The following is a 21,893-nucleotide window of genomic DNA, read 5'->3' on the forward strand; positions in this document are numbered from 1 at the left end:
GACACACACCACCATGCCCAGCTAATTTTTTGTATTTTTAGTAGAGACGGGGTTTCACCATGTTGACCAGGATGGTCTCGATCTCTTGACCTCGTGATCCACCCGCCTCGGCCTCCTAAAGTGCTGGGATTACAGGCTTGAGCCACCGCGCCCGGCCTACAAGACTTTTAAGAATGCACATACACCTGAGAGCAAGTTCCTCTGGGGAGGGAATTGAAAGTAAAAAGATGCTTCTTAGAGAAACTGAATTGAGAAGCCAAATAATTAGAAATAGATCAGAGAAGTTGCAGGAAACCCAGAAAGAAACAGATTAACTGATCAGCTGCAGATCAGTAAAAAGGAATCCAGGCAGCCTGCAGCCATGGAAGATAATTGTTCTGGCAGAAAGGCCCCGAGAGAAAGAAAGAGGGGTGCACTGGGGAGCTGCATGAGAATGAGCGCCAAAGAGAGTATGTCAGAGACCTGCCCTGTCTCTGCGTCCAGAGGTGATGCGTGGGGCACACCAACAGAAGAAAGAAGAGGTCTTGCTTTTTTCCAGCCCAGGAAAGCCCAGAGATGCGCTGGCTCCAAACGGAAGCCACAGCTAAGAAAGGAAGCTGAGATGAACAGGTTATCAGGGTGGCAGGTTGTGTCAAGTGACCAAGTAAAGAGGCTCCGCACTTGCACCTCCCAACCTGTGTAGGTTGCCCCCTCCCATTCTCCGGGTACTGCCAGTAAAAACATCTGTGGCCCAGTTTACTGCCTAAGCATGGTACCTACTATGGCAGCAGGGTCAGTCAGAAGGAGAAAAGGTGTGGGAGGAAACTCCTGTGTGGCCTCCTTTAGGGGCGGATGGTGGGAAGCAGAAGACCGAGGTGCTGCTATTTTGCCATCATCAGGGGTGATTCCATCACTGCTCACTGACTTGCTGCACCCACCCATTTCTACTGAGAACCAAGAGCAGTAGCTTTGCTTCTTTACAGGCTTTACAATGGCCTATTCCAGGAAACAGTCTCTTGTCCTCTCCAAGAACTCAGTCTCCACCTTTCATCCCAGTGTGCGTAATTACGTTCCCACGTGCAATTGCTGCGCCTGATGCAGCAGGTGCCCCCACTTGGCTAAGTGCTTGCCTACCTGCTCACCATCAGGACAGGTGGCATTCCAAAGGAGGCTCCCCTCTGTTCGTGCGCCTATTATTGGGTGTGTAATTTCTACCCACAAAGGCTCTCTCATGCTGTCTCTGGGCTTTTACCCTACTGCTGTTTGTGGCCTTCCTTACATACAAAGCTGCCTGCCCTCCCACATACCCACTCTGAGCTTTCCCTTGCCAAGCAGGGGAAGGAGAGGAGGGAGGTGCTGCAGCCCAGGGGATCATCAGATCAGAGTCTCTAAAAGGTGGAGGGACCTCTGTGAAGGAAAGCATGAGAAAGCTTTAGAAGCAGGCAGAGCTGGCCAGCCACTGGCAAGCTGCAGACAGCAGGAAACACTTCCCCCAGTCAAACCAGCCTCACCCAGGCTGCTCCCTGAGGCCTTCAATTCCTGTAATGCAGCCAAGCTTTTCATTCCATAGCTCGAGAACAGACCCTTGGGAGTGAAACTCCAGACGGAAGCACACATGTAGATACAAATGAGGGCTACATACTCCTGCCTGAGAGCAAACCTTGCCACCTGGGGGTCTGTGACCTTGGGTGCTGGAAGGTGGGTATCTGTTCTCCCACTAACTGAACTGCACTGCCTTTCAAAAAAGGTGCCTTTATCCTAACCCCTGAAAACAAATAATCACCTTTGCATGGGTGCCTACAAGCCTTAAAAAGAAACCTGTGCTACTGTGAAAACCAAGCTCAAATGTATCTCTCAAAAGAAAATTCAGAGTTTCCTGCCTCAGGTTGCCCCAGGCACTGGCCTTCCATGAAGATCAGCAGGGCTGCTTTGCAAAGCCTTACACCAAGAGAAAATGGTATTCTATCCTAAAATATAGGAGCTCATGCCTGTAATCCTAACACTTTGGAAAGCTGAGGTGGGAGGATCACTTAAAGCCAGGAGTTCAAGACCAGCCTGGGCAACATGGCAAAACCCCATCTCTACAAAAACATTTTTAAAAAAATTATGAGTGTGGTGATGCATGTCTGTAGTCCTGGCTACTTGGGAGACTGAGTCAGGAGAATCACTTGAGCCCTGGAAGTTGAGGCTATAATGAGCCGTCTCCAAGTCACTGCTCTCTAGCCTGGGTGACAGGGTGAGATTCTTTCTTTAAAAAGTTAAATTTTAAAATTAAAATATACATAAAATACAAGCAGCGCTACTCAGGAGTTAACAGAAAAACTCCCTAGCCAACTACATTTCTCTGAAAAATAATGGGAATCTCAGGGTCTACTTTTTCTCCAAGAACTTAAAGGAGGGTAGGAGTTTTTGGGAATTTCCAGAAAATGTCTGGAAATCTTACTCATGTGGGTTCTAGGATGTCCTTGAACCTAATAAAACCTGATGTCCAAATAAATGTCCTTGATGTCACATGACCACCAGCCCGCTAACTGTGGTGGAAGGCCAGGAATTCACTAATCTTCTCCTGGCAGGGTGCGGACTCTAGAAACAAAGATGTTGCAGCCAAATCAGCCCGGAGTGTCCGAGATTCTCAGGAAAGCCAAAGGGGTCAAGGACCTCAGGGACAAGGAGCGCCTTGGCGCTCACCCAGGTCCTGAGCTTCCTCCCGCTCCCTCCACCTCTGCCTGTCTCCAGCCTCCTTCTCCACTTGCTGCTTCTGAGCAGCACTTTCTCTTCTTCCTGGAAGGTGAAGCTATTAGCAAAAGCAAGGAACTTGCTTAGCTGGGAATTTGGGGCGACCAGATTCTTCTGTTTCTGTCCTCATTTTCGACAGGAAGAGATGTCCCCATTATCTAGCCCCTCGTATTTGTGAGTCTCTCTGGGCATCGTCATCTGTTTCTAGAGATCCCCAAGCCAAGCCTGTACCTTCTCCATCATCTCTCTTCCCCACCACAACCCAACCCTTGATTCTTGGGCTTGAGACTATATGTAGGCTGGGCACGGTGGCTCAAGCCTGTAATCCCAGCACTTTGGGAGGCTGAGGCGGGAGGATCACTTGAGGCCAGGAGTTTAAGACCAGCCTGAACAACACGGTGAGACCTCATCTCTACCAAAAAATAAAAATAAATTAGCCTGGCATGATGGTGTGTTGCAGCTACTTGGGGGTCTGAGGCGGGAGAATCGCTTGAGCCTGGAAGGTTGAGGCTACAGTGAGCTGAGATTGCAACACTGCACTCCAGCCTGGGCAACAAAGTGAGACCCTGTCTCAAAAAATCAATTAATTAAATGTTGATAAGACTATATGGATTTCCAGACAGTACCACAAGGGGAAGGTGGCCATTTGTTGGTGAGAACAAATAAATGACTGCAACAGACTGAGCCCTTTGAGTAGCTCAGGCCTCACTCACCTTTTCGGCTATCAGGAAGTCATAGCGAAGGGCCTCTCGAGTGCAGATGGCGCCCAGGAGGAAGACGAAGACGATGTACAGAAACCACCTGCAAAACCCAAGAGCAGAGCAGAGCTGCCCCCCACTCACCTCACCCAGCCCCATCCACTCCCCCCACTCAACCTTCCATTTCCTATGGGAACCTGCCTCAGAATAAGAGAAAGGCTAGTCATGAAGCCTCCCCAGCTGGCTTGGGAGGACGCTTTTTGTACTATTTCTCTTCTGGCATATTTCTTACCAAAAAAGGGGTACCATTGTTTTTTTTTTTTAATGTACATAAAAATATGGAAGGCTTCACGAATTTGCATGTCATCCTTGCACACAGACCATGCTAATCTCTTTATTGTTTTGATTTTAGTATACGTGATGCTGAAGTGAGTGCTATTTTATCTCATTCTTACATTAAAAAAGAAAAACACACAAAGGGCGTTTGGAGTAGGGAAGAAGGAGGCCCAGTTGCCTCTAGGTTACCAGGATTCGGGCCAGGGTTGCCCAGCAGCCTCACACCCCAGCCTCCTACAGCAAAAGAACAAGTTGATGATCCTTCAGGCCTCTAAGTCCCGTTGGATCAAATAAAGAGGGAAACTAAAGTCACAAGGCAGAGAGCAGTGGCCTGGCTCTGTCCCCAAGATGCCCTGCAACCTTGAACAAGACACAGGTTCCTGTGGTCTCCTCACTCCCATCCTGACCCAGGATGGGCCAGGGGTTCCTCCTAGAACCTCCCAGCTGGAACGAGAAACAAGACAGGATCCTCATACAGAACCCTCTTTCTTTTATTTCCTTCCCAACACTCAACTCTATCACCATTGTCTTTATTTTCTTCCCAATGTGATTGCCTTATTTTGCACAAAATAGCCTGATGCTCTGTGCCAGGCTGATAGCAATGGTGTCACTACAATGAGCTAAGAGCAAATTCAGTGTTTGTGAGACAGCTACGTTAATATTTTCTAAATACTGTCGTTAGAATAACACAGGCCCTTTTCACTTCTCAACTCATTGTCTCTGGTCTCTGAACTCATTGCCTCTTTACACTCACCCAATGAAGGGCAGAGGAGTTTCTTCCTGTGGTACAGAAATAGAAGATTCTGAAAGGTCAGAAATAGACCCAAGGTTACCCAGCCTGCTCATGTGGGTGGCACAGTGTGAACTAAAGCCCCAGAGGCCTGACGGCCTGGGGGAGCTGGAGGGGACGCTCGCTGGGGGAAGGAGAGCTGGGTGCTGAGTTTCCACTGTGTGCCTTCTACTCTCTCCCCCACAGTCTATGAAGCACATACACTGTCATTATCCCCATTTCGTGGGAAAGGAAATGGAGGCTCAGAGAGCTTAGTCAAGTGTCCAGAGTCATGCAGCCAATCAGCGGCAGAGCTGAGATGCAAGCCCGAATTCATCTGATTGCAAAACTCTTCATCTTTATGCTCCCTCCAATGATCCTGGAAACTTGGTGGTTAAAAATCCCCAAGTTCAACCAGGGGGTGGGGGAGGGAGGGGGGCGGAGGGCTGAGAAAAGAAAGGATTCCATCTGTGATCTGGGTCCTGACACTCCTCCTCGGCAGCATTCCCAGGCAGGGCGCATGAAAGGGCAGTGTCTGAACCCACCAGACGTGAATTTTCCAGCCCACCGAGTGTTAAAAGAAGAATCATAATATGAAATAGATTGGTCACAGCCGGGGCACTCTCAGAACAACAGGGGCAATCCCCTCTTCTGCCTGGCGTTTTCTCTCCCACTCTCCAGCTCAAACTGATTGCCATGAGGGGAACTTACGAGATGCCAACAGCTGCCAGGGAGCCCAGGGGAATGTTGGTGGCAGGCTCCCTGAGGTCGCCCCCCATGTTGAAGCCGGCCATCACTCCTGAAAGACACCCAGATGGGGAATGGGGTGACGCAGCCTCCTCCACGCATCGCCTCCCCCAGGGCTGCCCCTTCCACTCCTCCGGGACCCTCTCCTGGAAGCTGTCCCACGGCAAGCCCTCCAGCTGCAGCTCTGCACACAGGCTGCTTCTCAATCTCCCCTGGCAACCGGGGAGGCATCCCTGTGGTGTGAAAGGGACCTTTGTGGGTTAGGGGATGCTCAAGAGGAAGGCCGTCCCAGCTCCAAAAGCATCCTACCGCTCAGAGCAAAGCAACCATGGGGGAGGAAGGCGGCTTGCAAGGCACACAGAGGTCCTGGGCTGCTTGCTGAGCTGTGACAATGTCCTGGAGAGGCTCAGCATTACAGAGGTCTGGCAGCCTCCTGCTCAGCGGCTTTCCCTGCCTCTGCTCCCTGCTGATTGATTTCATGGGAGTGTCCTGTGTCCTTGGGGTCAGGTACCACCCTCCAAGCCCCTGAGTTACCCAAGGGTTTGAAATAAACTCCAAAAAACCAATTCTGATGCCACTGACATGGAGTCACAAGCTCCTTTTCATCATCACCTCTCTTCTGCAAGAACACGAATGAAAATGAATTCATCCAGTGAGGGACTCACAGCGCAGTGCTGCATAGTGAGGTGAGGTGGGGATGTTTCTTCTTCCCACACAAACAAATGTATGAAAGCAACAAGACAAAGTGTTCTGAACCCACAAGTGCCCCCACAACTCAGAGTGCTGGGCTGCCCTGGTCAGGAAAGCCCCCTAGATGGGGTGCATCTTGAATGTGGCCTTGAAAGAGAGATTCGAATGGGCTTAGGGCTAGGAATGAATCTAACACCATGATTTGTGAACACTTTCAACCTGCCTGGGCCTGTGTCAAGTGCTTTACATGCATTTTTTAAATGCTGTTTAATTCTCATGACAACCTCATCAAAAAAGTAGAATTATTTCCTCATATTATAGAAAAGTACTCAAAGAGGTTAATTAAAACAGCCTAAGGTCACACATTTAATAAGTGGCAAAGCTAAGATTCAACCCTGGTCTGTCTGACTCTGAAAATTATGCTCTTAATGCCTCTGCTATAATGCTTCACAGAATCCAAGTGAAGCACAGTGAAGTGACAGTTTGGAACCAGAAAGTGAAAGTGGCGGCAGGGAAAAGAGGGTGGGTATTTCAGAGAGAAGCTTGAATGCTGGCCCACGGATGCGGGCTGCACGTACTGTCATCCGGCAACTCTACTGCTCATAGACTTGACTGTCTACTTTGGAGAAAGTAGCAGAGTTTATCCAAAGCAGATAGTCAAAGCTATAAGTGAAGATTTAGCCCAGCGTGTTTATAAATGCTTGCTTCAAGTACTGGAAATGAGAAACAACCTAATGTCTAAAGATAGAGGATTGGTAATGTAAGTGATGATATAGCTTTCAATAAATACTAGGTCTCAGAATATTGTAAGAGATATGCTGTGATATGGAAAGATCTTTAGAAGATTTTGCTTAGTTTTAAGAAGCATGTTACAATACAGAACGCATATGGTATGAGCCCATTGTTACAAAAATATGTAGAAAAAGGAACTTGAACATGTTTTAAAACATTAACAATGTTATTTCTGGGTGATAAAATAACAGGTCATTTTTATTTGACGGTTTATATTTTCTCAATTTTCTACAATGATCATTTTGAAACATAGGAAAACGAACTTTTAAGGGTTTTATTTTTTTTATTTTTTTTTAATGCCATGTTAGGCACATTCTCTTTCCTCTCATTCCCCTCCTCTCCAAGATCCTATTAAAAGGATAGTAAAGGGGAAAAGTGGATAAATTCCTATAAGCAAAGAAGGGAGGGAGACCCTAAGCAGATGGAAGGTTCCCACAGATGTCTGGAACATAGAACACAGAAAATGGAGAACATGACACAGAGGAAAAGGGAAGGAAAGAAAGCCTTGGAATGCTTCTCTACAAGATCTGAATACACTGAGGGAAACCAGGGCTGGATGTTTGCATTCCAAATGAATCCCTGCTCAAGAATCAACAGCACTCACAAACTCTTCTCATCAAGGTAGGGCCCCAGCAGGGAGGCAGACCTAAACGCATGACAGCAGGGGAAATCCATGCCCACAACCAAGGTCACCCCATGCATGATGAAAACCAGCAACAAATAAACAAATATAAGCACAAATAGAAACAGAACAACCCATGCTGGAAGAAGCATATAAATTCTCTCAGAATACAGAGAGAATTAAAAGAAAATACTAATTCGTAGCTCCAGATACATCCAAGAAGAATATTCTATCTATAAAACAAGGTGCTATGAAAAAAAAAAATCCAAGAACAAGAAAGAACTTTTGGAAACTAAAAATATATCACTAAAATTAAAAATGCAATAGATTTAAGGGCCAGGCCTGGTGGTTCATGCCTGTAATCCCAGCACTTGGGGAGGCCAAGGCAGAAGGATCACTTATGGCCAGGTGTAGTGGCCCACAACTGTAAACCCAGCATTTTGGGAGGCCAAGGCAGGCAGATCATCTGAAGTCAGGAGTTTGAGACCAGACTGACCAACATGGTGAAATTCTGTCTCTACTAAAAATGCAAAAATTAGCCAGGCATGATGGTGTACACCTGTAATCCCGGCTACCTGGGGGGTTGTGGTAGGAGGATCGCTTGAGCCCAGGAGGTGGAGTTTGCAGTGAGCAGAGATCATGCCATTCACTCCAGCCTGGGTGACAGAGCTCTGTCTTAGGGAAAAGAAAAAGGAAAAGAGAAGAAGGAAGGAAGGAAGGAAGGAAGGAAGGAAGGAAGGAAGGAAGGAAGGAAAGAAGGGAGGGAGGGAGGAGAAGGAAGGAAGGAAGGGGAGGAGGAGGAGAAAGAAGAGAAGGAGGAAGAGAAGAAGAAAGAAGGAGGAGGAGGAGGAGGAGGAGGAGGAGAAGGATCCCTTGAGGCCACAAGTTTGAGGCCAGTTTAGGCAACACAGTATCTCTTCATAAAATAAAAAAGTTATCCAGGCATGGTGACACACACCTGTAATCCCAGCTACTCAGGAGGCTGCAGCAGAAGGATCTTGAACTCCTTGAACCCAGGAGTATAGGGCTGTGGTGAGCTATGATCACACCACTGTACTCCAGCCAGGGCAACAGAGTGAGACCCTGTCTCTAAAACAAACAAAAAGATTTGAAAGATAAAGTTAAGTAAATATCCCAGTATTTAAGACAGAAAGATAAAGAAATAGAAAATACGGGTGAAATAGAGGAGAAATTTTGGAGTTATAACAACCAACTAACAGGATATCTAGAAAGAGAGAACAGAGAAAAAAGAAAATAACCAGACAGACAAAAGAAATAAATTCCCCCTAACTGAAGATAGAAGTCTTCAGATTGAAATATCCCACCAAGTATCCAGCACAAAGAATGAAAAAAAAAAAAAAAAAACTATACCTAAATGCATCATTGTGCCATTTCAGGAGAAATCCTAAATGCTTCCAAAGATTAAAACATTTACAAAGCAACAAAAATTAGATTGGCATCAGACTTCTCATCAGCAACACTAAACATTAGAAAACAATGGAGCACTGATTTTAAAATTCTGAGGGAAAATTATTTTGAGACTGTATTTTAGCTAGATTACCAATTGAGTGGTTAAATAGACAAGAGTTCAGAAAATTTACTTCTCCCATACCATTTCTAAGGAAGATACTAAAGTATGTTTTCCAGCAAAATGAGAATGTAAACCATGAAGGAGAAAAACATGAGATTTAGAAATCAATGGTGATAACTGAGGAATGCAGTGAAGTTCCAGAATAAGGGCTGTACGGCAGAGAAACTACCAGGGATTAAAGCAAAAAATGGAGGCTCCAGGAGGGATGCCTCTGGAGAGGAAATACTTTAAGCAAAATGGGCAATATAATTAAACTAAATGATTTTTAGGATATACTGACTGCACATTTTGGCAACAACATAAAAAGAAAAGTTACTGAAACTCCAGGAAAAGTGAACAAGAAAGTTAAGGTTTACAAATAGCTAGAAGGGGGATATTGAATGTCTCCTATACAAAGAAATGGTAAATGTTTGAGTTGATGGGTATGCTAATTACTCTGATCTGATCACTATACATTATATGTATCACTACATATCCCAAAAATATGTACCATTGTTATGTTTCAATTTTAAAATTTTTAAATAAAAATTAAAATCTTAAATTTTAAATCTAAATTAAAAAAATAAAAATTTATGTTAAAAATTAAAAAAAGAAAGGTAAGCTCTAAGTATGAAGCAAACCAAAATGTGACATGATTTTAAACAACTAATAAAATGTTAGAAAAATTCTCTCATTTGACCGTGGTGTAGGAACTTTCTCTCCTAAATGGCACAAGAACCATATGAGAATCACAGTGAAGAAAATGAAATTCTACCCCACCACTTTGCTCTTCAGTGAGCAACAGCTGCAGAGTCATAATCCTGTATTTGCTTATTGTTCTTTAACTTCTAAAATTGGCCTATTCACAGAGCACAAAGGACATAACTATTGACATGGTTTGGATCTGTGTCCCTGCCCAAATCTCATGTTCAATTGTAATACCACGCTAGAGGTGGGACCTGGTGGGAGGGGATGGGATCTTGGGGGTGGATCCTTCATGAATGGTTTAGCACCATTCCTTTGGTGCTGTTTTTGTGATAGAGTTCTCACAAGATCTAGTTGTTTAAAAGTGTGTGGCACCTCCCCCCTCTCTCTGGGTCCTGCTCCTGCCATGTGAAGACACCTGCTCCCCCTTTGCTATCTGCCATGAGTAAAAGCTCCCTGAGTCCTCCCTAGAAGCAGAAGCTGCCATGCTTCCTGTATAGCCTGCAGAGCCACGAACCAATTAAATGTCATTTTTATACATTATCCAGTCTCGGGTATTTCTTTATGGCAGTGCCAGAATGAACTAATGCAATTATGAGTTGTGAAACAGAATACAAATATTATCTATCTTGACAATGTAAAAGGCTATGGCTAACTGACATTAGGAGGTGAAAAGAGGAAAGAGGAGAGGGAAAAGAAAAAGCGCCAATATTTTCATCATAGGAATGTAGAAAACAAAAAACATGTAAGCCCCATGTTCATTCACCAGCCCTGATTTGAATCGTACAAGCTTCAATTAGCTTAATAAACAATTTTCTTTTTTGAGACAGAGTCTTGCTTCTTCAGCCAGACTGGAGGGCAGTGGCACCATCTTGGCTCACTGCAACCTCTACCTCCCAGGTTCAAGCAATTCTCTGCCTCAGTCTCCCGACTAGCTGGGATTACAGGCATCCACCAACACACCTGGCCAGTTTTTGTATTTTATTAGAGACAGGGTTTCACCATCTTGGCCAGGCTGGTTTTGAGCTCCTGACCTTGTGATCCACTCACCCTGGCCTCCCAAAGTGCTGGTGTGAGCCACCGCGCCCAGCCTAATAAACAAATGTAAAAGGTGATCCAAGCCATGCCTTTTGAGCTTGGAAATGTGGGAGGCAGCTATGGAAAAAACTAGCAAATATTTATATAGCATTTGCAATAAATTTTAAGTTAATTATTTTGCATCTTGTTATCACAAAGTTGAGCTTCTAAGTGTTCACTAAGCAGAGCAAAGAAATGTCAAATAATGTGAAGCAGTTTGTTTTCATAGTTCCAAAGACAGTTGACTTTTAACCTCAAGGCAAAAAATACCTCAAATAAGTGCCAGAGTGTGTGTGTGTGTGTGTGTGTGTGTGTGAGAGAGAGAAACCCTATTTGTTCAGTTAAAGTTGTAAACTACATTTTTCATGGGATTTTGCCCATTTGCCTGCTAATAACCAACTTGTTACATATAACTTTCCTGATAAGGCTCTAAAAACTCAAGTACAAAAGGATTATGCAGATCCCCTTAAAATTAGGACAATAACTAAAGCATTCCTTATAAAAATAAAGATACACATAAAATAAATATAATTTTAATACATTACTCTTGAAACACAACACAGAATCTCAATTTCCCACGCCAAGAGCAAGGACTCAAGGGATGTAACCTAGAATTGATAGAATAGCAGAGGTTTAAGTATATTCTTTAAAATTATCAGTGTAATCATCAAAATATCTAAAAATAAAAATATAACTATCAAACATTGGAAAGTGGATGAAGGAGCATGTAAGAAAGCTAAGTCTCATATTTCCTAGCATGAAGTCAACAGATGATGTCTGACTTTGATTAACCAAATTATAGGTACACACACGTTGCTTGGTTATACACAGCTCTCAAAGCACTAAAAATGATTAAAGCGGTTGTCCCTATGGGGGAGTATTGAAGACAGGGATAGGTGGGGTAGGAGACTACTGCTTTGTATTTCAAGCCCCTGTACTGTTTTATTTTGTATCATGTACAGGTCTTATTTGGATTTTTTTTTAAAAAGGAATGCTCAGGACCTGCTGTATTCATCTGTTCTCTCACTGCTAATAAAGACATACCCGAGACTGGATAATTTATAAAGGAAAGAGGTTTAACTGACTCACATTTCCACATGGGTGAGCAGGCATCACGATCATGGTGGAAGGCGAAGGAGGGGCAAAGTCATGTCTCAGGTGGTGGCAGGCAAGAGAGAGCTTGCGTAGGGGAACTCCCATTTATAAAACCATCAGATTTCGTGGGACTTATTCACTATCCTCATGATTTGCCCTCCCACCCTCATGATTCAATTCCCTCCCACCGGGTCCCTTACATGACATGTGGGAATTGTCACAATTCCAGGTGAGATTTGCGTGTGGACACAGAGCCAAACCATATCACCTGCCTTACTCTCCCCAGTCCTCCTGCAACTGAGTCCAGTTGCCAAGACTTCTCGTGCACTGGGGCACCACTGCTTGCTGCCAGCATAATCTTTGGTGGCATCTCGGTGTTTATCAGACTCCAATTCTATCCACTAATGCCACCCCTTCCTGGGCCTTCCAAATTCTGGCCTTCTGCCAAGGCCAAGGTTCTCACCTGTCACCAGGCTCCCTAGGTGCTGTGCCTCACCTCCCAGGCCGCGTCGCCTCCCCACCTCTGCTCCTTCTGCCCCCCCAGCCCCTGGCAACTGCATGCCCACTCATTCAGCTTTGTGAGATGACACAGTGCTCCTTATTCCTCACCATTGTTGTACCTCCTAGAGTTTGTCAGGTCATTTTGGACACCTTCCTTCAGGTCATTTATACAGAAGTGAATCCATGAAGACCCCTGAGAATGCCCCGGTGATATATGCTTCTGTGGAGGAAGTGACTGATTCATCCTAATTGCTCTCTGCTTCCAAACACATTCTGTCTCCATAACAAACCCCCCGTCTGCCTCCCCCAGGTCCTGTGGAGGCTGCCCGATGTGCAGTACATTATGATGCTGGTCAGTAGGAGGAGAAGGACTGACCATGACACAGGAATAAGCCAGGCCCAGATATAGCCAGGAAGTTGGCTTTTGAGACAAAACAGAGAAGCCAGAAAGTAGATCGTATCACAGATGCAAAGGGCTGGAGACAAGGAGATGCAGGCAACTGGGACTGCAGAAAGAAGTCTCATGGGTGATTCCTGCTGGAGCAATGTGGGTAGTTTCCATGGCAAAGTGTACACTGGGGTTTTTTTGTTTGTTTGGGGTTCTTTTTGAGATGGAGTCTCCCTCTGTTGCCCAGGCTGGAGTGCAGTGGTGTGATCTCGGCCCACTGCAAACTCCACCTCCCGGTTCAAGTGATTCTCCTGCCTCAGCCTCCCAAGTAGTTGGGATTATAGGCACCTGCCACCATGCCTGGCTAATTTTTGTGTTTTTAGTAGAGATGGGGTTTCACCATGTTGGCCATGCTGGTCTCAAACTCCTGACCTCAGGTCATCTGACTGCCTCAGCCTCCCAAAGTGCTGGGATTACAGGCATGAGCCACTCCACCTGGCCTGCACATTTGTTATATGGGCTCACACATTGTAGCTGTCGTGGTCAGAATTCTACCTCTGTGTTACAACATGATTCTTAGGCAATGTTCTCTAGCTTTAGTGAATTATAAATGTCTTATTTGCTAGTTAGAGCTAGAAAAATTATTTTGACTTAGTATTTTTTTGCCCATCTTTGTTAAGTGTTACAGAGATTCTCTAGTTTGCTTTCCTTCTGCATCCATTGCAATTTTTAAAATACTATCATTAAGGTTAGTTACATTTAGGGTTGGTGTACTAGAACAAATACTATTTCCCAGAGCATTAGTGCCCAGATGTTTTACAAAGATTACACTTTTTTTAGAAGTTCCACAATTGAAAATAAGGTTGGGAAACCTTAATTAGAGAGGTTTTCAGTGCTGGGCTATTGCAGTGCCTGATGTGCAGTACATTTAGATGCTGGTCAGTAGGAGTAATATGCTAATATTCACTGTCCATCTCTAAGAAGAGAAATACAGCACACAGTGTTTCGCAAAACTTATTTGGCATTGAACACTTTTTTAAAAGAAATGAAACACTTTGTTTGTTATTAAAGTTCCACAGAGCACAGTTTGGGAAACACTCAGTGCCTGTTTTATAATTACCATTTGGTCTGACATTTTTCTTGGCAGGCTTCCAAAAGTTGTTTAAAATGGCTATTTAGGGCTGGGTGTGGTGATTCATGCCTGTAATCCCAGCACTTTGGTAGGCTGAGGCAATGGATCACTTGAGGTCAGAAGTTCGAGGCCAGCCTGACCAACATCGTGAAACCCTGTCTCTACCAAAAACATAAAAAAATTCGCTGGGCATGGTGGCACATGCCTGTGGTCCCAGCTACTCGGGAGGCTGAGACAGGAGAATCACTTGAACCTGGGAGGCAGAGGGTGCAGTGAGCCGAGGCTGCACCACTGCACTCCAGCCTGGGTGACAGAGCAAGACTCCATCCCAAAAAATAAATAAATAAATATAAAATGGCTATTTAGAATCAATGACTCTTAAAGCCAGATGATACCCCTGCAATTGTCTACTTCAACCTTTTATTTCACACATGTGGTAACAGAGGCCCAAAGAAGGGAAGCCATTTGATTCAAGTGTTCCAAGCTATTGCTAACAGAACCAGTACTAATCCTCAAGTTTCCTGATTCCAAGTCAGTGTTCTTTCCACTACATCACACAGCCTCTCCATTTCTGCCTAAAACCCCTGCTCTTTGCAGATTTCCCCTTTTGAAACAGTCATTGCATGATTCATGCGGGGTTCCATACCCACAAGAAGGCTGAGCTTATCAGTTGTAATCGGCGCTATGCACTGGTTGCACACAGGCACTTGCATCACCAGTTCCTAATCTCTAGACTGCGCCGGACTGATGGCATTTCCCCTCCTGTGGGTTTTAAATGCCAGTTCCAGGAAGCAGTTAATTGCTTTACCCAAAAACATATTTTCTCCCTGCATCACAACAATGATCTATCTGGTCCGCACAGTTACCACGTGACTTAGGTAAACAGCTTCCTGAATATGAGGAAAGCGTTCTGGCTTGGTCTTCCACCGCAGTCCTGGGGCCTGCAGGCACATCTTTATGGTCTCCGCTTTAACATGCAAGTCTGATGGTGTCAGTCATCCCTTGACCAGCTTAACTTTATGAGGCTACACCTCGAGTGGCATCTGCAGCCACCTAGACTTTGACATTATGCCTACAGTTTTGATGGATGGCACCAGGTGAACAGGGAGCTTGGGGTCAGTACCTGGTTCCAGTGTCTGATCTGACAGCAGACAGAGATGGCCAAAAGATGAACTAACCCCTTATAGGTTTCAAAAATATATCCTTGGGTAAAACAACCAGTGTAAATGTCAATGACCACTTACCAACATTCACAAGCTGGCAGGTCATCTCCTTCCTTCCCTGCCCCCTGAATCACCCAATGGCTCACATAGATCAAAGTCCTTACTTACAACCAATTACCACAAACCCACTTCCCACCCCCATTCTCTTTTTTGTTCTTGAAAATGAGGATTAGTAGGAAAAGAAAAGCCCAACAGTTCTTCTAGGCTTTTCAGGTTCCTGTTAGTTCGTGAAATACTATTTGCTTTGCAGGGCTGTGGTGAAGTTGGAACAGATATTCATAAGCGCCTAGCATAGTGGCTTGCACCTTGTAGGTACTAAATAAATGCTCACCCAGGAGAGATGGGCTTTGCTCCTTACTCAGAAATCCCTCAGATTCCTAAAGACTGGTCTGCCTCTCCTTACCTTCCTTCTGATTTCCAAACCCCCTTCTTTTCCCATGTCTGGCTTGTTGGTTTGTTTAGCTGTTCCTGCAGAAATCTCTAAACCTCTCTTACTGTATTCTTGGAGCAAAACTTGTGAGTTTCCCTCCCTCTCAATGTTTTAGAGATCCTGCTGGGACAGACAGTGTCAAATAACGAAACTTTCCAACTCCAGGACCCAAGCAAGATTTATTGGCTTTTGGGTGAGGGGCGGCACCAACATTGTGTGTTCTGTCTTCCAGCGTCCTCTCTCAGCATGTGGGAAGCTACGGGACTCACCACTTGCTGGCTGGGAGGTGTTGGGGAAATAACCTCTCTGTGTCTCTGTTTCCTCATCTGTAAAATGGGGAAATAATAGAACCCGTGGGAGGATCTAGGTTCCACTGGGCCTGAAACTTTTTTTGAAAGTACAAAATTATGAAAATAAAATTAGGAGCAGGGCTTTGGAAGGAGCTCATGCAAGTGAGGGACCTTGAAGCCCAGGCTTCATTTACTTCATGGCAGCCCTGTGTCTGATGGAACCAGTCAGGCTGCGGAGAAGTTTAAATGAAAAACTATACATAAAACGGGCTTAGTGCCTGACATAACAGGTTCTTGTAATGATAATAAGTATTGTCGATATTTTTAATTGTTTTGATAAAAAACTGTTGATATTTATAATTATTTTGATAAAATGATTATAAATTAATTCCATAAACAAAATTACAAAAAAATAAACACGTATAATAATTATAATGCTTTCTTTTTTTTAAAGACAGGGTCTCACTCTGTCTACCTGGCTGGAGTGCAGTGATGCAATCTTGGCTCACTGCAACCTCCGCCTTCCAGGTTCAAGCAATTCTCCTGCTGGGACTATAGGCTTGAGCCACTGCACCTGGCCAAAGCTTCTTTCTTTTCTCCTGTTTCTGCTCACAAGTCCATCAGAAAAAAAGGGAGTGGAGTGAGCCCCCATCTTCAGGCTTTCCATATTTGGGGCTCTCCAGTCCTTAAACATGGGGACCCCATTCTGGTCCAGCAGGTCCCTGTCCTCTTACTGAAAGACACATAACTTGTGAGGAGACCCAGGGGATGCCTGGGAGCGGGGAGAATGGGGAAAGTAGCCAGAGGAGGGGTCAGGTCAGCACTAATAGCCGGGCTGAGGGGCCTGGAGACAGCCAGCCAATTCGAGGGCCCAGCAAACTCCTAGAGCTTCCCAGGCTGTGCACATAAGCAGGAGAGGGGAGTCAGGCCCAGGGAGGTCAAAGGGCATCACAGAAATAGCTGGGCTCTTGAAAAGGAAGGTGACTGTGGATGTTTTGGTAAAGGCTGTAGGTTTCCTACCACATTTTTTCATGCTGGGTGTGGTCAACCACAGGCCCATGTGTTGGCTGTGGCCAAAGAGTCTCTTATCCCTTCCAGTAAGAGTTTGGAATCTGGGAACAAGGGTTACAGGGCTTCACATGACTGATATTCTTCTCAGTGAATTTCCATTTCCTAGTTCCTCCATGAATCGTGCTCCTGGATCCCTGGAGTAGCTGCATCCTCATGGTGTGTGTGAAACCCTGGAGAAGAGGTGTCTGTTTCTCAGGGAAAGTTTGGTAGTGGAGCTTGGAGAAGGAAAGCGCTTTAAGAAGCAAAGCGAGTGCAGCATCCACTCCAAGCCCCCCACTCTACCCCAGCAGCCACCAACACAGGGTGTAACGGAGAAGAGTGAAGTGAGGGGGCAGGAGAACCGCTTCCTACATCCAGAGGAGCCCCCTGACCGAATCTCCAGCTGCTCTTCCCAGGAAGCCGCCTGTCCTTGGGATAAAATATCTGAAGTAACTTAAATATCGTATCTCCAATGGGATGCTGGGGGGCTGGGGAACAGAAGGGTTTGTTCTTCAAAACTCTCCCCTCACCACAGCCTGGAGGTTCTCTTGTTCCAGAAGAGGATGGCGTTGGAGGGAGCCCCAGCCATGACTCACTCAGAGCTAATCCTTGGCAAATCTATCACCATGGAAACTGCCAATCACCCATGCTTTTCATAGCTTAACCGAACATCTGCCAGGAGACAGCAAGTCATACAAACCATTCGTCCTGCCTATCGTGTTTACATCTGGGGCCCTGAAAAAGAGAGACAGAGACAGGGAGGGCAGCTCTCCACAGCAGTGTGAGGGCCCAACTCCGGCTACTAATCAGCTGCATGATCTCTATCGGGCCCTTCATAAGCTCCTCTGTGCTCCTCTTCCCCCACTGGTAAAATAAAGGATTGGATCAATGATTCTTAACTTCGGTTGGGCCAAAGGAGAGTGGGAGGGACAGGAAAGCATGTCCCCTAAGAGGGGTGGGGTAGAGAGGCCTCTGTAGTTATAATCTGTGCAATATTATCATTTCATTTGAAATCTTACAAAATAGTACTCATAATTAAAACCACAGAAAACAAATCTTGACTCAGTCTTAGGTAGCTATAACTTTCTCAGAGGAAGGGCAACGACACTCCATCGCTGAGCCAGAATGTCCAGTGTCTGTGAGAATTTTAGCATCATTATCAAAGGGGAATCTAGGCAGGCATAGTGGCTCATGCCTGCAATCCCAGCACTTTGGGAGGCACGAGGCTGAGGTGGGTGGATCACTTAAGGTCAGGACCAGCCTGACCAACATGGCAAAACTTCATCTCTACAAAAATACAAAAATTAGCCTGGTGTAGTGTCATGCTCTTGTAATCCCAGCTACTCAGGAAGCTGAGGCACAAGAATTGCTTGAACCCAAGAGGCAGAGGTTGCAGTGAGCCCAGATCACACCATTACACTCCAGCCTGGGTAACAGAGCGAGATTTTGTCTTTAAAATAAAAGGGGGAGGGGGGGAAATATAGATTAAAAAGACAAAAGCTTGAGAGCTGGACTAGCTGATCTCACATGTTAAACCAGCTCATACTCTGGGCTACTGAGTGGTACCTTCAAGCCTCAGGCTGCTGCTAACTCCTGCTTGGAGAGAGAAGCCAGAAGGGAGGCTCACCACCCTCTGCCCCCACTCACACCAGGCATCCTGTCTCTTAGGAAAGCCAGCCATGGGAGCAGGGTGGAGGGGCACATCAGGTCCACATCGCCAAGACAACCCCCCAGTGCACCTGAGGACACCTGGGACATTCTGTGTGCAGTGTGACCAGGCAAAGTAACCTTCTGCCCCTGCCTCTAGGGTAACTGCTAATCTGGCATCTTGGCCCAGGGGTCTTCACTCAGTGAGGACACTGCCAGGCCTGAGGGAATGCTCAGATGGTTTTATTTTTTTTACTTTATTTATTTATTTATTTATTTATTTATTTTTCCATGATGGAGTGTCCCTCTGTCACCTAGGCTGGAGTACAGTGGCGTGACCTTGGCTCATTGCAACCTCTGCCTCCCAGGTTCAAGCAATTCTCCGGCCTCAGCTTCCCAAGTAGCTGGGACTATAGGCACATGCCACCACGCCCAGCTAACTTTTTGTATTTTTAGTAGAGATGGGGTTTTACCCTGTTAGCCAGGATGGTCTCGATCTCCTGACCTTGTGGTCCACCCACCTTAGCCTCCCAAAGTGCTGGGATTATAGGCATGAGCCACCACGCCTGGCCTCAGATGGTTTTCAATTTGTGTGTGGAAGGAGAGAGGAGAAAGGCTGGGAAACATTTTCAGATGTTAACTTTAATTTCCTCTGTTTTTCCCCTTTCCTTTTCTGTCCATTCAAGAGGAAGCTGACCTATATTCTCCTGCCTTGTGGGAGACAGAAGGCAGAGAGGAAGCAGAATTTGCCTGTGTATTGTTTTGACTTCTGTTTCTCAAAAACCAAGGTCCTTAGAAGATTTTGGAGGGAAACAGACAAGCAGCAGTAGAATGTCTGGGGAAAACATTGGGGGACAAGGAGAAAAACTATCACACAGTTTGTGGGGCCACATAAAAATACAAATGCAGGATCAAAAATTATTAAGAATTTTTTTTTTGAGACAGAGTCTTGCTCTGTCGCCCAGGCTGGAGTGCAGTGGCATGATCTTGGCTCACTGCAACCTCTGCCTTTCAGGTTCAAACGATTTTCCTGCCTCAGCCTCCTGAGTAGCTGGGGTGACAGGCATGTCCCATGATGCCTGGCTAATTTTTGTATTTTTAGTAGAGATGGGTTTTCACTATGCTGGCCAGGCTGGTCTTGAACTCCTGGGCTCAAGTAATCTGCCTGCCTCGTCCTCCCAAAGTGCTGGGATTGCAGGTGTAAGCCACCGTGCCTGGCCTAGTGTGAATGCATAGGTGGCGCTGGAGAGGAATGTCCCCCATATTTGACAGAAGATTGGTGCTGGAGTTGGGGGCAGAAAAAGAAAGAGGCTGTTCACAGGTTCTGAGGAAACGAGGACCTAGGATTCCCCCCCCCACCCACCAATCCCTGGAAGACCCGGTAAGACCCGCCAGAAGGAAAGGTTTGGGGAGTATTTAGACCCTAAGCATAGGGTTCCCAATCTTAGCAGATTTCTGGTTTTTGAATGTGGCTCAGAGGCAACACAAACCTGAAAGACCCTGTGGACAGGACAATGGGTTCTGTTTACAGAGGAGGAATTGCAGAGCCCCCCGGAACATGCCTGGGTTCTGTACAAAACCCTAAGCCCCTGGAACAGTGCACAGCATGGCAGGAGTGGGTGGAGACATGCTGAATTACTGATGTCACTTTTAAGCCATCATGGGAGAATGAAGGCTTAAAGTCAGAGACTGAATCTTTTTGTTTTATAAAAATGAAAGCAACACACATTTCTGACAAATCTGGATTTGTGGACCAGGATTTGACCTGTCACTTCCATCTCTCTTTTTTTTTTTTTTTTTTTTTTTTTTTTTTTTTTTTTTTTTTTTTTTTTTTTTTTTTTTTTTTTGGCGGCAGGGGTGGGTTCTTTTTCTTTTGTTTATTGACCTGTCACTTCCAAGCCCTAGTTCCAGGCTCATTTCCATGGCCAGGCCTCAAGAAAAGTCAGGCAGGAGGCTGATGCAGCGATACAAGTGATAGATGAAGGTGGGACCAGAGTTGTCAGGTGGTAGAGAACCTAGCAACTCTTAGGAGGTGAAATTGACAAGACTTAGAGGGCACTGGAAAGAAAGAGGGAGGTCTGATCACTGGCATAAGCAACTGGCTGGGTGGAGGTGCCATTTACTGACACCAGGAGTAGCAGAGGAGGATGAGTTGAGGGGTTGGTGAGATGGGTTTGGTTCAAACTTGTTCAGTCTAAGATGCCCAAGAGAAGATGCCACACAGGCAACTGAATGCATGATGTGAAGTTTGGAGGAGAAGTTGGGGCTAAAAGTGTAAACTTTGGAGTCATCAGTTTTGAGGGTGGTTATTCAACAATGAGCATGGATGAGACTCCAAGGAAGATAGTTGAGAAAGAGATGCAAGGGTCTAGGAAAAGCCTGAAGATCCCCAACACTAGATGGGCAGGCAGAGGGGATGCACCTATAAAGGCAAGTCAGAGAGTAGGAGGGAGCCGAGAATGCTGCATCGTGGACGGCAAGAGAAATGCAAGGGGAAGTGGGTTGCTGCTGAGAGGTGAAATAAAGTGAGAAACTAAAACTGCGCACTGTATTTAGTAACAAGGAAGTCACTGGTGAAAGAGCCATGTCAGGCCAGGCGTGGTGACTCATGCCTGTAATCCAAGCACTTTGGAGGCCAAGGCAGGTGGATCACCTGAGGTTGGGATTTCAAGACCAGCCTGACCAACATGGTGAAACCCCATCTTAAAAAATAAATAAATAAAATTAAATTTAAAAAAACCAAACAAACATCCATGTCATTGGAGAGACAGGCTTGCAATTCCCAAAGGAGAGACTGGGAGAGTTGAGCAGGAGATAAAAGAATGGAGATGGAGAGCCAGTTATGTTTGGCTGTGAAGAGGAGAGGGAAAGGCTATTGCTATAAGGAGAAGTGGGATTGAGGAAAATCAACTAAAGATGATTAAAGTTTTGCTTTTTTTTTTTTTTTTTTTTTTTGCATTTTAGCAGCTTTGCTGAGGTATAACTAACATACTGTAAGCTGTACATGTTTAAAGTGTAACAACTTGAAAAGCTTTGATATATAAATATACCCGTAAAACCATCACTATAATCAGGAATACACACACACGCGTGCACACACACACACACACACACACACATATATAATTTCTTTTTGAGACAGGGTCTCACTCTGTCACTGAGGCTGGAGTGCAATGGCATGACAAGGCTCCCTGCAGCCTTGACCTCCCAGACTCAAGCAGTCCTCCCGCTGCCCACCCCCACCAACCCAAGTAGCTAGAACTACAGGTGCACACCACCATGCCTAGCTAACTTTTTTTTTTTTTTTTTTCGAAACAGAGTCTCCCTCTTTCCCCCAGACTGGAGTGCAGTGGGGCAATATTGGCCTACGGCAATCTCTGCCTCCCAGGTCCAAGCGATTCTTCTGCCTCAGCGTC

General features: G+C 45.5%; 1 protein-coding gene and 1 non-coding gene across 2 annotated transcripts in view; both read right to left on the reverse strand.

The window, feature by feature from the left end:
* The window catches only part of SLC12A8 (solute carrier family 12 member 8), a 140,377-nt gene that overhangs the window by 31,542 nt on the left and 86,942 nt on the right, over nt 1-21,893 (reverse strand). The window contains exons 8-9 of the mRNA XM_037734212.1: nt 5,230-5,317; nt 3,429-3,516 (exon numbers count right to left, since the gene is read on the reverse strand). Coding sequence (XP_037590140.1) covers nt 3,429-3,516; nt 5,230-5,317 — 176 coding nt within the window. The remainder of the gene's footprint in view (nt 1-3,428; nt 3,517-5,229; nt 5,318-21,893) is intronic.
* LOC119469176 lies at nt 3,746-3,849 on the reverse strand. The gene has a single exon (XR_005197996.1). It is a non-coding gene; the product is annotated as a U6 spliceosomal RNA (small nuclear RNA).

Source organism: Cebus imitator, unplaced genomic scaffold (assembly GCF_001604975.1).
Source record: "Cebus imitator isolate Cc_AM_T3 unplaced genomic scaffold, Cebus_imitator-1.0 Scaffold588, whole genome shotgun sequence".
Lineage (NCBI taxonomy): Eukaryota > Metazoa > Chordata > Mammalia > Primates > Cebidae > Cebus > Cebus imitator.